Below are 12775 nucleotides of genomic sequence, written 5' to 3'. Positions count from 1 at the left end.
CACGGAACAAAGAGAACCCATTAAGGTCACTGACAGTTTCCCATCAGCACATGTTCAGGACAGCTGGGTGGCCAATGATAGAGGGATCCACAATGCCTTCACCATGCAGAAACAATCCTCCGAACCCCTGTCCCCACAAAAGGGTGGAAATTTCATATGACCGAATTTAAACTTAAAGGCAGATTAGAAAAGGAAAATCTGAAGGTGGTAGATTAGCTCAGAGGTGAAGCATTCCATTCAGCACTCACATGGCTTTACATTTGAATCTCTGGCTCTCCAGAAACCACACGAACTTCACATCAATCCTTGTGGAGTTCTTTTATGAAACGAACCAATGTGATATCATCATTATGAAGTAATAGATGTGCATATTTGTTAAAATAGAGCTATATACATTTCAGTTGTATAAATATATCCCAATTTAAAAAAATCATAAATGGTTGGCAGACCAGCTAGGCAGGTGACATTGACTGCCACACCACGCTGTGACCTGCATGTCATTCCCAGAACCCATGTAGAGGTGAAAGAAGAGAAAACTGTACAGACCTGTCTTCAGACCGCCACACATGCACTGTGCATGCACACCTACACACGGTTATCATGAATAAAACAATAGAAGAAAGCAAAAAGAAGAGTAATGTATAAAGTATATTTCTAGTTTACAGTGAAAGAGAAAGAGGGAGGGTGAAGGGGAGGAACGAAAATAAATGAATTCTTAAAAATGATTAAGTTGAGTTAGAAGTGCTTTTTTTCCTCCAGGCAATTGTAAAAAAGAGGAGGAATCTTTGTTTTGCCCTGTTGTCCCTGTAAAGCTTATTTTCTAAGGACTGCAGGAGGCATTGGGGCTATAATATCCTGGATGCTCTTGTGGGAAGTCCAGGGCTGCTGCAGAACACAATGATGGATGGCAAGGAGGGACCGCAGATGTTCCCCTCCTGCACAGTGATAGACAACAACAGCAAAGTGTATCCTGCAGCCATAGGCTGGATCAGGAGCTGATCCTCCAAAGGCGCCTCTCTGCTGAGCATGCTGTGATGCCCAAAGGGATGTGGAGCATCAAGAAAAAGACAGAGGTTGTCTCGGACCCTGTCGTGCAGGAAGGCCTCTGTGAGCTACGTACGATCCATAAAATCTCATTTACAGCTAAAAGACCACAAGCATCTGCTTAACTTGTTGAAGCAATTAATATCAGATAGAACAAAAATGTCGATTTGGTATTTTACAGTACTTTTCCTCTGATAAAATCGTTGTCTGAATACAGACTTTAAAACCACCAAGGTGTTGTGGTGAAGTGAGTCACTACAGTGGAAACTACATCACGTTGTGGTTCACCAACGTGAAGGAGGCCCCATCACTCCATAAAGGCAGAAGAACAAGGGGTCTCTGCCATTCAGTAACCAGGTGTGAGCAGTACAATACAAATGGAGTTTCAAGATAATAATAAAAAAATAAAATAAAAATAAATTTTAAAAATGGAAAGAAATCAGGCGAAGTTATCTTACTCAGGATTGCCTGAGAGAATTTGCTCAGTGTCTAGCAGTCCCAGGGGCAGTGAAGTCAGAGGACAGTGGAGCTGGCATGAGAGAGAGAGTAAACACCACACACCACACAGCGTTTACAGACTGGGTGACTGGAAGAGTTTGTGAACAGATGAGACAAGAAAGGAAAATGCATTCTATGTCAGCATACCCTTTGCAGAAAGAACCTCTGTGGTATTTTAGTGTATTTTATCTTTGGACACTGTAGAACAGTTTTCTGATCTGATCTGAGTCTTCTGCGCGTTTTCCTGTTATTTCCTTCCTCCTGGTTTTTTCCTATTGTCATTTCATCTCCAGCGTCTTTCATTGATAACCTTTCCCTTTACTACAAAAACCTCTGGCTCTTCTTCTGCATTTAATCCCTTCTTCTGATTATTATTATTTTTTTTTACCATGTTGCTCTAGGGATAGTCTTTCTCTACAATAGAAAGGTTAGCCAGGACGTACCCCACTAATACAATAAGGTATAAATCTGGAGACTTATCACTTCCTCTTTTAATCTGTGTTTGAGGTGACAGAAACAAGGGCTCACTCAGTGGAATTAAATGTCAAGTGCATCTGAAGCAAGTGAGAAAATATTTCTTCAAGCAGTACGTCGTAGACTTTGCCATAGTAGGAGATGAGAATACAGCTGCAGTAGTAGGATTTTCAGAGGGGTTATTTTTAACCTTTTTGTCACTTTATCTGTTAATGAAGAAGAGATCGGGTTTTTCAACTCCCTAGTGAAATCAGAAGACTTCTCTTGCCTTCCACGGTGAGAAGTAATGAGAAAGAATGAGCTATAAATGGAGTTTGTCATTTTTACCTGTAAGGCATGTTACCTCCTTAGAAAAAAAGGCATGCGATAATTGAAAGTGAGATTATTCTTACAGAGTAAATGTTCCTCGCTGTTTTTTCTAAAACCATTCTACATTTACAAAGAGAACTGAGTGCTGTTTGAAATTTACTTTTGAAAGCTTGATTTTTAATTTCTTCAAAAATAGTTACATAAATAACTCCCAAATAATTGGCCATACTCTCTTTATTATGAAACATTTGTTAGAAAATAAAGTTCTGTATGGTATACATGCATTCCTGTAATCCCAGCATTGGGAGGCTGAGGCAAGAGGATTGATGTGAGTTCAAGGCCAGGCCCTCCTGAGCTACACAGTGAGTACTAGGTCTATGCGAGATACATAGCAAGACCCTTTAAAAAAAAAAAAGGATTTATTTATTATTATAAATAAGTACACTGTAGCTGTCTTCAGACACACCAGAAGAGGGCATCAGATCTCATTACGGGTGGTTGTGAGCCACCATGTGGTTGCTGGGATTTGAACTCAGGACTTTGGGAAGAACAGTCAGTGCTCTTACCCACTGAGCCATCTCACCAGCAAGACCTTATATCAAAACAAACGACAAAACAAAATAAGGCCAGTGGCTGCAGTAGCTTGATGGGAAGACCCAGGTAGCACTGGGATCTCTGACTAGCTCAGAGATTGATCTGTGGCCTGTGGAATCTCATTTCCTCTGTGAAATCAGTCAGCCTCTGCCGGCACACTGTGTGGACTATATTGGGGCAGAGACACATTATCTTTGCACCAAACAATTATAATAATTTCTTTTTCTTTTGCCAGGTTTAAAGCAGTTTTTACGAGTAAAACAAATATTAAGATTATTTTAATATCTCTGTACAAAATGCTGGTGAATAGACAACTCTGGCTCACTAAATGGCAGATTGCTTCTTTGTGGGGCTGAGCATAGGACTGACCTCTTCAGACGTAATAAATTATGGACAGATGACTCCATGTCCTTGGGGACAAAGGCCATGTATCTCAAATGAGAATCTAATGATAGGTGATTGTCAGTGAGTTTCCAGGTGACTAATTCATTCCAGTGGAGTGCCTGACCAAAGGCTAGGCGGTTTTGCTCTGACCTGATAGAGGAATGAGTCACGTCATTTGGCAACCCAAGGAAATAATATTCCATTTATTTATTTGTTGCTGTCAGGGTGATGTCAACACCAACCATTCATAATTTTGCAATTGTGCAAAAGAGCTCAGTTCTCTCATTAGTACCCCCTCTTTCCTGTGTCCCAAAGGCCCTTCCAGCCACTGCAGTGCATGGGTCTCTGTCTCCTGATGCACATGGCAGTCCTGACTCTTCTGTATGCTGACTGGGTGTCTGAGTGTGCCATGCCTAATAAAGTTAAAATCAGAATAAATGACATAATTATACCTTTAGAAGTTTATACTATACTCAGATATACATTATATAAAATTTTTTGTTTCAATATGAAAACATAAACACCTAAATATTACTTTTTTGTTTTATTTTAAAGAGAGAAAGAGAGAATCTCTAGTTTAGAAGGTGACTCAGAGTTGATTACAGTGAAAGCAAAACCCAATCAAAAAGCATCTCGATCTCTCCTAATCATGGCTCAAGCTTGCATGGTTTTGTTGGATAGCCTTCATATTTACTGATTGTTTTTATTTTGATAGCAAAGGATGGAAGGGGGAGGGGAGAGGAGGAAGTGAAAATATAAACATAAAACAGGTTTTGATTATCCCAGGATATCTAGAAGCCAAGGGCAGTACATAGAACTTCATTCTTACACCCACCAGTCCCTGTGAGTTAACTCAGGGTTTTTCCATGAAATCCATTTCATTACCTTATTTTTATAGGATTTCACTAGTGAAACCAAATCTCTTTATCTTATAAATGAAAAAATAACTTTAAGAACAAGCACCACAGAATTTCAAAATAAACCCTGCCAGTAAACATGTCAAGCATTCTTTGCAACACACATTCCTTTTACAGAACTACAGGCCGTGTCTCTCTTGCCGACTGGGTTCAGGGTCGACTGTGGCAACCCAAATTCTAGTCCTGTTTTATTGTTTATCAAATGCAGGGTGATGAGATTCAGTGATGCTGCAGGTCCTCTTTAACTGGATCATCTGTACGCTCCAGTAATAGAAGACACGCTGTGGAACCTAAGCATGCAATAAATAGGCTGAGAAAAGGTTTAATAAATTCCAGTCTCATGATATCTTTGAAAAGTACATGCATTTCCATTAAAATGTGTTTTAATCATGTTGTTCATGATGGAATATATTTTGATGTGAACAGTTCCTATAGTGCATCCTGGTATCTGTTAAATTCTTATGTTCAACTTTTCCAAGTTAGGGAAACAGGAAAGAGGAGAAAGGGTTTCTTAGATTAGAGAAACATTCCATAGTTTTGCCATTAGGTAGAGAGAAAATTCATTTCTAATCCTTAGCCTGGGAGGTCACATTCCTTTTTAAATTGAGAAACAAAAGCCTGTTTAACTGGGATTATGTAAAACTTCCTCCTTCCCACACATCTGCCTAACTCTACAAAGCCCACCATTTTCCTCAGAAGGAGATCAGAGAAAGAAACCCAGCTATGAGGCCATAGACTCAAATGTCACAGCAAATAGCACCTTTTATTTCTCCTCTCTGAGCTTCCATGACATTGGGCTACTTAATATCAAATTTAACCCCTTCTTGAAAACTTGAACTGTTCCATGGAAGAATAATTAAAATTTCAGACATCCAGGGGTTTGATTCTTGAGAAAGGAGGCCAGGAGTTATGAACATGTAACATGTAGAAGCTGTTTTGAAAGCCTTAGCGAGGAATTGCTCTTCGAGTTTATATGGATATTTGCATCTGTAGAGTTTTAAAATCCACCTTTGTCCTTCAGACATGGGTCACAATTCTCTTCTGAGGAACTCCAAGTTTCCACTGTTTCATCTGGTTTCCCTCGGCTTAAACTGATGACTTGTCTTGCCCTTTGTGGTACCAGGATTCACATGTGTAGTTGTACAACCTCAATAATATCTCTAAATTTCAATTTTAGCATCTCCAAATAAAAATTAAAATATTAGAGGACAACAGTTTTATGTGATTGAGGGTTTGTTTATAGATTTCCCTAGCACAGTTCCTGTCAGTCACCCGGGCAGTAGTATATTCAACCTTCTACTATCTAAGGCTGCAATTGACATCCTTTTCTATATGTACCTGTATGATTCCAGCCATCCTGACCTGCTGAACTAAAAGTTCAGCTTATGGGACATAATTTCTGTGTATTTTATTCCCTACACACATTGACCTCACCTTCTTGCTTACTTAATTTCTAGATCTCATTTAGAAGCTGGTCAGCAGCTACCTTCCTTAGAAACTCTCTCTTCCTTTCCTACTTTTGAAGCTGTCCCACCAGTCAGTGTGCCTTGCTATTTTAAGGACGGAGTAACTGTGGAATACATTACAATACTTTGGTTCATATCGTAATGCTTCAACTTGATATCTGCATAACTTTGAATGTCCTTTTCTCTCTGAAGGTCATGATTCTTATTAGTAAAAATAAAGACAATAACCTCTATCCCCCCGAGAGAGAGCTTGAAATCTTTAAATGCACTTTAGGGAACTCTACATAAAACACTGCAGTAACTAACATCGCATGGATGACTTATATTGAATCTGTTTGCTCTTCTGCTTTTCCATATGGATTGTAAACTGCTGAAAGAAAAAGCATTGTGCCAGTTAGCCATTACACTGCTAAAGCTAAGCAAGGTGCCTGCAAATCCTTAACATGGTGGTAACAGAAGAATGCATTAATAAATGATGAGAAAATAAACCATACCATTCAGGGCAGCTGAGAGAAGGGCTAGACCTGACCACCCCAAGGGATAGTCACGCAGGGTAAATTAAAATAAATTATGTTGACAAACACAGTCAGATTGCGAGAAAAAATCAGGCAAAGGGCATTTAAAAGCATTGGCAGGGAGCCCACTGATTTATCCCATCAATCCTTGAGGAAGCCTTTGTCCCTCCAGGCAGCAGCCCTATGAGTGATAGCTGGCACTTGCAAGTATCTAAACAGACTGGGATGCCTTTTATATTTAATTCTGAATATATGAACAGGAAGGTCTAGAAGAATTGTTGAGCCACTTGGGAAAGGAGCTATATATACTCTTGGTGCATCCTCTTCCCCGATGCTTATTTTATTTATCACCCATTATTCCACAAAGTAGAACATACTTCACATTCTGGTCTAGTCACTGATTCTAGTCATGCTCCACACATACTTCACGCCTCTGGTCTAGTCACTGATTCTCTAACTCCAAGCTGTTGGGCTCTCTACGTTGACATAGCCTTTAAGCAATATACTGATAGGCAGATTCTGCCCCATACCAACTCAACCAAAATCATACAGGAGGAGGCCTGAAATGGATGCTTTATTCAAATACTGTTTTCCTTATGTATGAGTGAATGAGAACTCCTGCTGAACATATAGAGCTGAAATGGTTACTATAGAAATTCAAATAGCCAACCTCAGATTCATATGAATAATGATACTTTTAGTGAAGTGTTTTTAGAACAGTGGTTCTCAACCTGTGGTCCCATTCTCCTTGAGGGTTAAATAACCCTTTTACAGTGGTTGCCTAAGACCACTGGAAATATAAGATATTTGTAATTCATAACACTAGCAAAATAATGTTATGAAGTAGCAATAAAAATGATTTCATGGTTGGGGGTCACTATAACATGAAGAACTGTATTAAAGGGTCACAGAATTAGTAAGGTTGAGAATCACTGTCCTAGAGCCTGGTAGCAGATACCTCAGAATCCTGCATGGGCATGTGGATGGGAGAGCATTGATATGGTTTCCTACCCCTGTGTCTTAGTCAGGGTTTCTATTCCTGCACAAACATCATGACCACGGAAAGGGAGGAAAGGGTTTATTCAGCTTACACATCCAAATTCCTGTTCATCATCAAAGGAAATCAGGACTGGAACTCAAGCAGGTCAGGAAGCAGGAGCTGATGCAGAGGCCATGGAGGGATGTTCCTTACTGGCTTGCTTCCCCTGGCTTGCTCAGCTTGCTCTCTTATAGAACCCAAGACTTCCAGCCCAGGGATGGCACCACCACTAATTGAGAAAATGCCCCACAGCTGGATCTCATGGAGGCACTTCCAGAACTGAAGCTCCCTTCTCTCTGATAACTCCAGCCTGTGTCAAGTTGACACACAAAAACACCCTGGAACATGGCCAGCAGGGCATGGTCCTCCACAAGTATTGGCAGTTGCTAGGCTTAAGGCTTGTTTGTATATTTTACTTAATGTTCCTCTTCTGGGGGAGTGACCTCTCTGCTAAGGTTAACTCCATGATAATCAGAGACAGCACAAGTCTGGGAGGCACAGATGCGTCTAATGTCCTTAGAAAAATGGTAGACGCTATGACCTTCAGGACAGCCCTTAGACTGTGGGAAAGAACCCTGAAAATATGAGTTCAAGAATGTATAATTTCTCAACTACACAAAATATAAGAATGCAATATTAATTATATGAGGGGCTTCACAGACCCAAAAGAACAAAGGCAGTTGAACTATGAGCCAGCTTGTCAGAAACAAGGAAGGAGATAAAGAGATTTGGGGAGTGGTGATCACAGGGCAAGTTCCCACCTAGTCAAGCTTATTGTTTGTGCTGACAAAGGCAAGCAGATTTCTGACTTCAGTTTGAGACGGTGTGAATTTTGATCCAAACATGGTGAAAATGATAATCTCAGGACATGATCCTACCCAGCTAAGCTTATTGTTTGTGCTGACAAAGGCAGGCAGATCTCTAACTCACTTGCCATGTCTTTAAAAAAAAAAAGTATACTTGCTGTCTTTTTCTAAGAATCAAGGGTCTAAGGCCATAAAATGCTCATTCATGGGATAATCAGAAAGGAACCTGGGTAAATGATTGAATTGATATGTAAATAAAAGACCGGGTTTTGGTCTGTATGAGAAGAGCTAGGAGAGAGCAGTAGCAATTCTCTTTTAGAATTTTTTTCTAGCAAGAGTTCAGCTGTCTGGAGAAATTTGGAGAGAGAACACAGATCTTTTAGAATTTTTTTCTAGCAGCTTTTCTGACTTTGGTTGGAAAGCCCATGAGCTATCCAGAAAACTTGTAGAATTTTTTTCCTAGCCTGAGAGAACTCAGTCTCTAGCAGAAAGCTGTCTTGAGCAGGAGTTCAAGCAAACTACAGAGCTAAGAGCTATCTACAGAGTGCTGTCTAGGGAGCCATCTCAAGCAGACTATAAAGCTATAAGCTTGTTCCCCATCGTTTGGCTTTGAGCCTTCTTTTCGCCACTCCCAAACACCCCTTCCTCAGGAACCCTCTCCAAGCTGGGGCTGGTCCTTGGCAGATAGCTATTATGAATTTGAATATTCTTTTTTGTCCTCTGTCAAGTTTAATATTTGATGTTTCTCTCAAGCTATTTCATAATGATAATTTTTAAATAATCCTCACCTATCACAAATATAAGAAGCCTATTAATTCCTTAGCAATGAAAAAATTTCAATATAGTTTTTTAAAAAGTTATATGTATAGGTGTTTTGCCTGGATATATGTCTGGACACCATGTGTTCCAGAAGACAGCATCAGATCCCCTGGGACTGGAGTTACAGATGATTGTGAACTACTATGTGGGTGTTCTTAACTGCTGAGTCATCTCTTCAGCCCTCCCCCAGTAAAATTTTTATGCTACTTCTCTATGCTTCTTTTATATTCAGTTTTTAAAATTAAAAAACGATAGGGATTAATTCATATAACATACTCTGTGTCATGGAGAAGGAACTCAAATATACCTGTTCTGTAGCAACCAAAAACAGTAGAAACTCATGAGAACTTAATAGTTGTAATAATGTTAGTAATAATAATAAGGTAATAACTCATATAGTATATGCTAGACAGTATTGTGAAAGGTTTTCTTAAGACTTCAGACCTTGAGAATAATTCTGCTTATAAAGTTGAAGTATGTTTAATTATTTATTCAACCAGTATTTATGAATACTATACATAGTAAATAAACATGCAAAAATGAATACAAATTTGGTTCTTTTCACTTCCAAAGCTACTGAGTTTCTTCTAACGTCAAGGACATTTTATTACACTCTTGGAACACAGTAATCAAGAAATGATTCCAACTTCCTGCTAAGATTTATAGTACAATGAACTACATCATAAATCCTTATTAGAAATTCTTTTCTGTTTCTTTGAAACAAAATTAAAGATAATCAGCCTCTCTGATCTTGTAGTGTGGGCACGGCTGAGAAGGCTGGGATAGGGGTCCCTCGCCAGAGATGGTAAAGTGAGAAAGAAGGTATTTTAAATCCATCTGCCTCTCACCCTCAGGGGCCTTGGGATCTCTCTTCACACTCTGTCTTCCTGTCTGGAAGGGAGTCTCTGCCCCCTCCCTGAAAGCATAAACAATGGAGAGGGATAACACACTGATCTGCCGAGCAAAGGGCACAGTGCCCTTTCCACAGCGTTTGGCACCTGGAATGTGAAGGTCTTTGAAAATATTCTTTCTGCATCAAATAAAGCTCTCATGTGGTTTGAGGACCAGACAGGGAAAATATAGATCTTTCTTCCTACATATTACATGTGTTATGATTGTAGGAAGAAATGTTACAGTGAAGAGCATTATAAATGTTATTGAACATACTCAAAGTCAAATCCAGAGTAGGCATACCTCCAGTTTCTACCAGACAGACATGAAAAAATAACCTTAGATCCTGTATGTTTGTATTAACCACCTTAGTTTACAATAATAAAATAAACAGAGGATCCAATTCTATTCAAGGTTAACATGGGTCAGTATCCAAAATTTGCTTATATTAGAATCTCTGCTTATTCCTTAGTTATAGGTAGATTCCATCTGGCTCCATTATTTTTAACACAGTGGAATGTGATCTTGTAAGTTTGCTTGAGAATAGTTCTAAAAATGTTTGCATTGACCATAATGCAAACTGTTTGTGAGACATATTTCCATTATAGAGATGTAGAATTTTAGTTCATTATGTGAGAGGATATTACTTTGTTTATTTTTAACCCTTGAAACTGTACTTGTTCTTGTCCATTGGGCTTCTGTTTCTTCTATATACCTATTGGTAATACCATATTTTTTTATTATCGCCTGTTATGGGACTGCTTCTGTATGGTCAGTTTCTAGAGAGTGTCTCCTTTGATTGTCACGATGGCTGCTCGAGACTCGGGCCTGTGTGCTACTCTCATTTTATTCAGGAGGAAATTGAAACTTTGGGGGATTTACCACTACACGTGACTGAAAGAACTAAAGTTTACGTTGAAGCCTTTCTGGCTTTGTGCTTTCTGAGTCTTGTCAGAATCCAGTGTACCCTGACTGTCCTGTGCAGTGGCAGTTTGTTGAGTAACTAACTATGGGAGCAAGAACCCACCGTGTACTGCTTAGTCCTGAGACTGAGTGTGCTCTGTGTTCCTGCAGGGTTGAATGCCGCAACTGTGAGATAGGAGAGCAGTGCGGCAGCATCATGCATGGCAATGCCGTCACCTTCTGTGAACCGTACGGCCCTCGAGAATTGGTAAGTGTGTGCTGCCGCAGTACATTGTTGAACTTTGCTCCTTACTGTGCTTTTTGTCAACAAGCATTTCTTTTATTCTCTAGGAGTTCAGATGAAAGTTTGAAATATTATCTGTACTATTTTCATATCTAAGAGTTGGAAGAGGTGATAAGCCCAGTGGTAAGCTGGCAGCATTGGAGCTTTAGAAAATGTGATCCATCGCTACGATTAGATAGATTAAAATACACATATGATTATGTATGTCACATGTACATAACGCATGTCACCTTTGAATAAATTGTGACCTTCTGAGTTCTTATATAAGGCCTTGATCTCATCATCATCATTTTCTCTCTGCAAGTCAAGAGTTTCTTACTACACTACTTTAAAACTTTACTTCCTAACAATAGATGAACCTTGATGGATTTTTTTTCTATAGAACGTACTGATAACTGAGCTTGTTTTAAATGTAATTCCTGCCAAATGACTCCAGAGTAGTTGCTCCCATTTAATTTAGGGCATTAGCCATTGCTTGAGAAGGTAAGAACTGGAATTAATACATGCAATGAGCATTCTAAATTAAAAAGTCAACCTCTAACCACCAGTGTGTGGCTGATGAACTTTTGATGCTTTAGCTTGATCTTCCTTTCTTTTTTATTGGATATTTTATTTATTTACATTTTAAATGTTATCCCTTTTCCCGGTTTCCCCTCTACAAAACCCAGTCCCATCCCCTCTTCCTCTGATTCTCCCACCAACCCACCCACTCCCACCTCACTGTCCTGGCATTCCCCTACACTAGAGCATCGAGCCTCCACAGGACCAAGGGCCTCTCCTCTCATTGATGCCAGATAAGGCCATCCTCTGCTACATATGGGGCTGGAGCCCTGGGTCCCTCTTTGTGTTCTCTTTGGTTGGTGGTCTAGTCCCTGGGAGCTCTAGGGGTCTGGTTGAGGACTGTATTCATTTCACATCCCTGAAAAGGATACGCGTTATTCCGTGAGGTCCTGACTCAGTTGCTCTGCCTCTGGCATGCTCCGTGCTCCCTCGTGCCAGGTCCTTTGCTGTCCAAGCCTCTGAGGGTCTTGTGTTTTCACCTCTGTGTCACACATTGTCTTTCAAAGTCACTAACTTTAAAAGTTGTCAGAAGATTAGCTTCCATCATGAAGAGGTAGACCCCCCCCAATGAGCAATCCGAAGAAGATTTATTCATCAAAATGTGGAAGCCAATCAACTTTGCAGCACATTCTTATTTCTTCTGCTTGAATACCCCTTTTGTGGCAATGAGTATATCTAGCCTATTAAGGATATGCAGTTCAGAACATTGATGAATTAAATTTTCAATTGAAACTAGATCACAAACAGAATTAATTAGATGTAAATTAAAATAATAGGTGCTTATAATTCAAGTCTCACAAGGTGTTATACTACCTGCAGACAAATACGACTCTGGTAGTGAAATTCTTTCTGAAAAAAGTTAATTTGCTAGTATGCTTTAAATAATATTCCTTGATTGAATTAATTATCTGTAATCCTTAAAATAAAATTAATTTTACCATAGTTAATTGAGCTGAGAATTACTGCCTATTTTAGGATGTGTTCCATTCAGTAATATTTCTGACAATATCAGCAATGGGAATAAAGGTATCTCTCAATGCCAGAATTTGTATTTCTGTGAGCTCTTATGCTAAGTGAAAACTGAAATATCTATTTTATTTTATCAACGTGATTGTTTCTGTATCCCGCTGTGTTTATTATTAGATTTGATATCCCAGTTGGTTGGTTTTAAGTTGTTATGTGAGATTATTCTTTACTCACATAGTAGTCTATAATCTCAGCCTGAGGCAGAGAGGGCAGAGGGCTGGTAAG

The 12775-nt window shown here is 39.4% G+C and overlaps 1 protein-coding gene and 1 non-coding gene across 3 annotated transcripts in view; both read left to right on the top strand.

Moving 5' to 3' along the window:
• The window catches only part of Reln (reelin), a 457134-nt gene that overhangs the window by 200010 nt on the left and 244349 nt on the right, over positions 1-12775 (top strand). For both annotated transcript variants that reach the window (XM_031380095.1, XM_031380094.1), the window contains exon 7: positions 10831-10927. In XM_031380095.1, the coding sequence (XP_031235955.1) occupies positions 10831-10927 (97 nt within the window). The remainder of the gene's footprint in view (positions 1-10830; positions 10928-12775) is intronic.
• Positions 8409-8473, top strand: LOC116097660. The gene has a single exon (XR_004121504.1). It is a non-coding gene; the product is annotated as a U7 small nuclear RNA (small nuclear RNA).

This window comes from Mastomys coucha, unplaced genomic scaffold (genome assembly GCF_008632895.1).
Source record: "Mastomys coucha isolate ucsf_1 unplaced genomic scaffold, UCSF_Mcou_1 pScaffold19, whole genome shotgun sequence".
NCBI lineage: Eukaryota > Metazoa > Chordata > Mammalia > Rodentia > Muridae > Mastomys > Mastomys coucha.
Note: the sequence above shows the minus strand (reverse complement) of the source record. Positions and strands in the feature narration are given on the sequence as shown.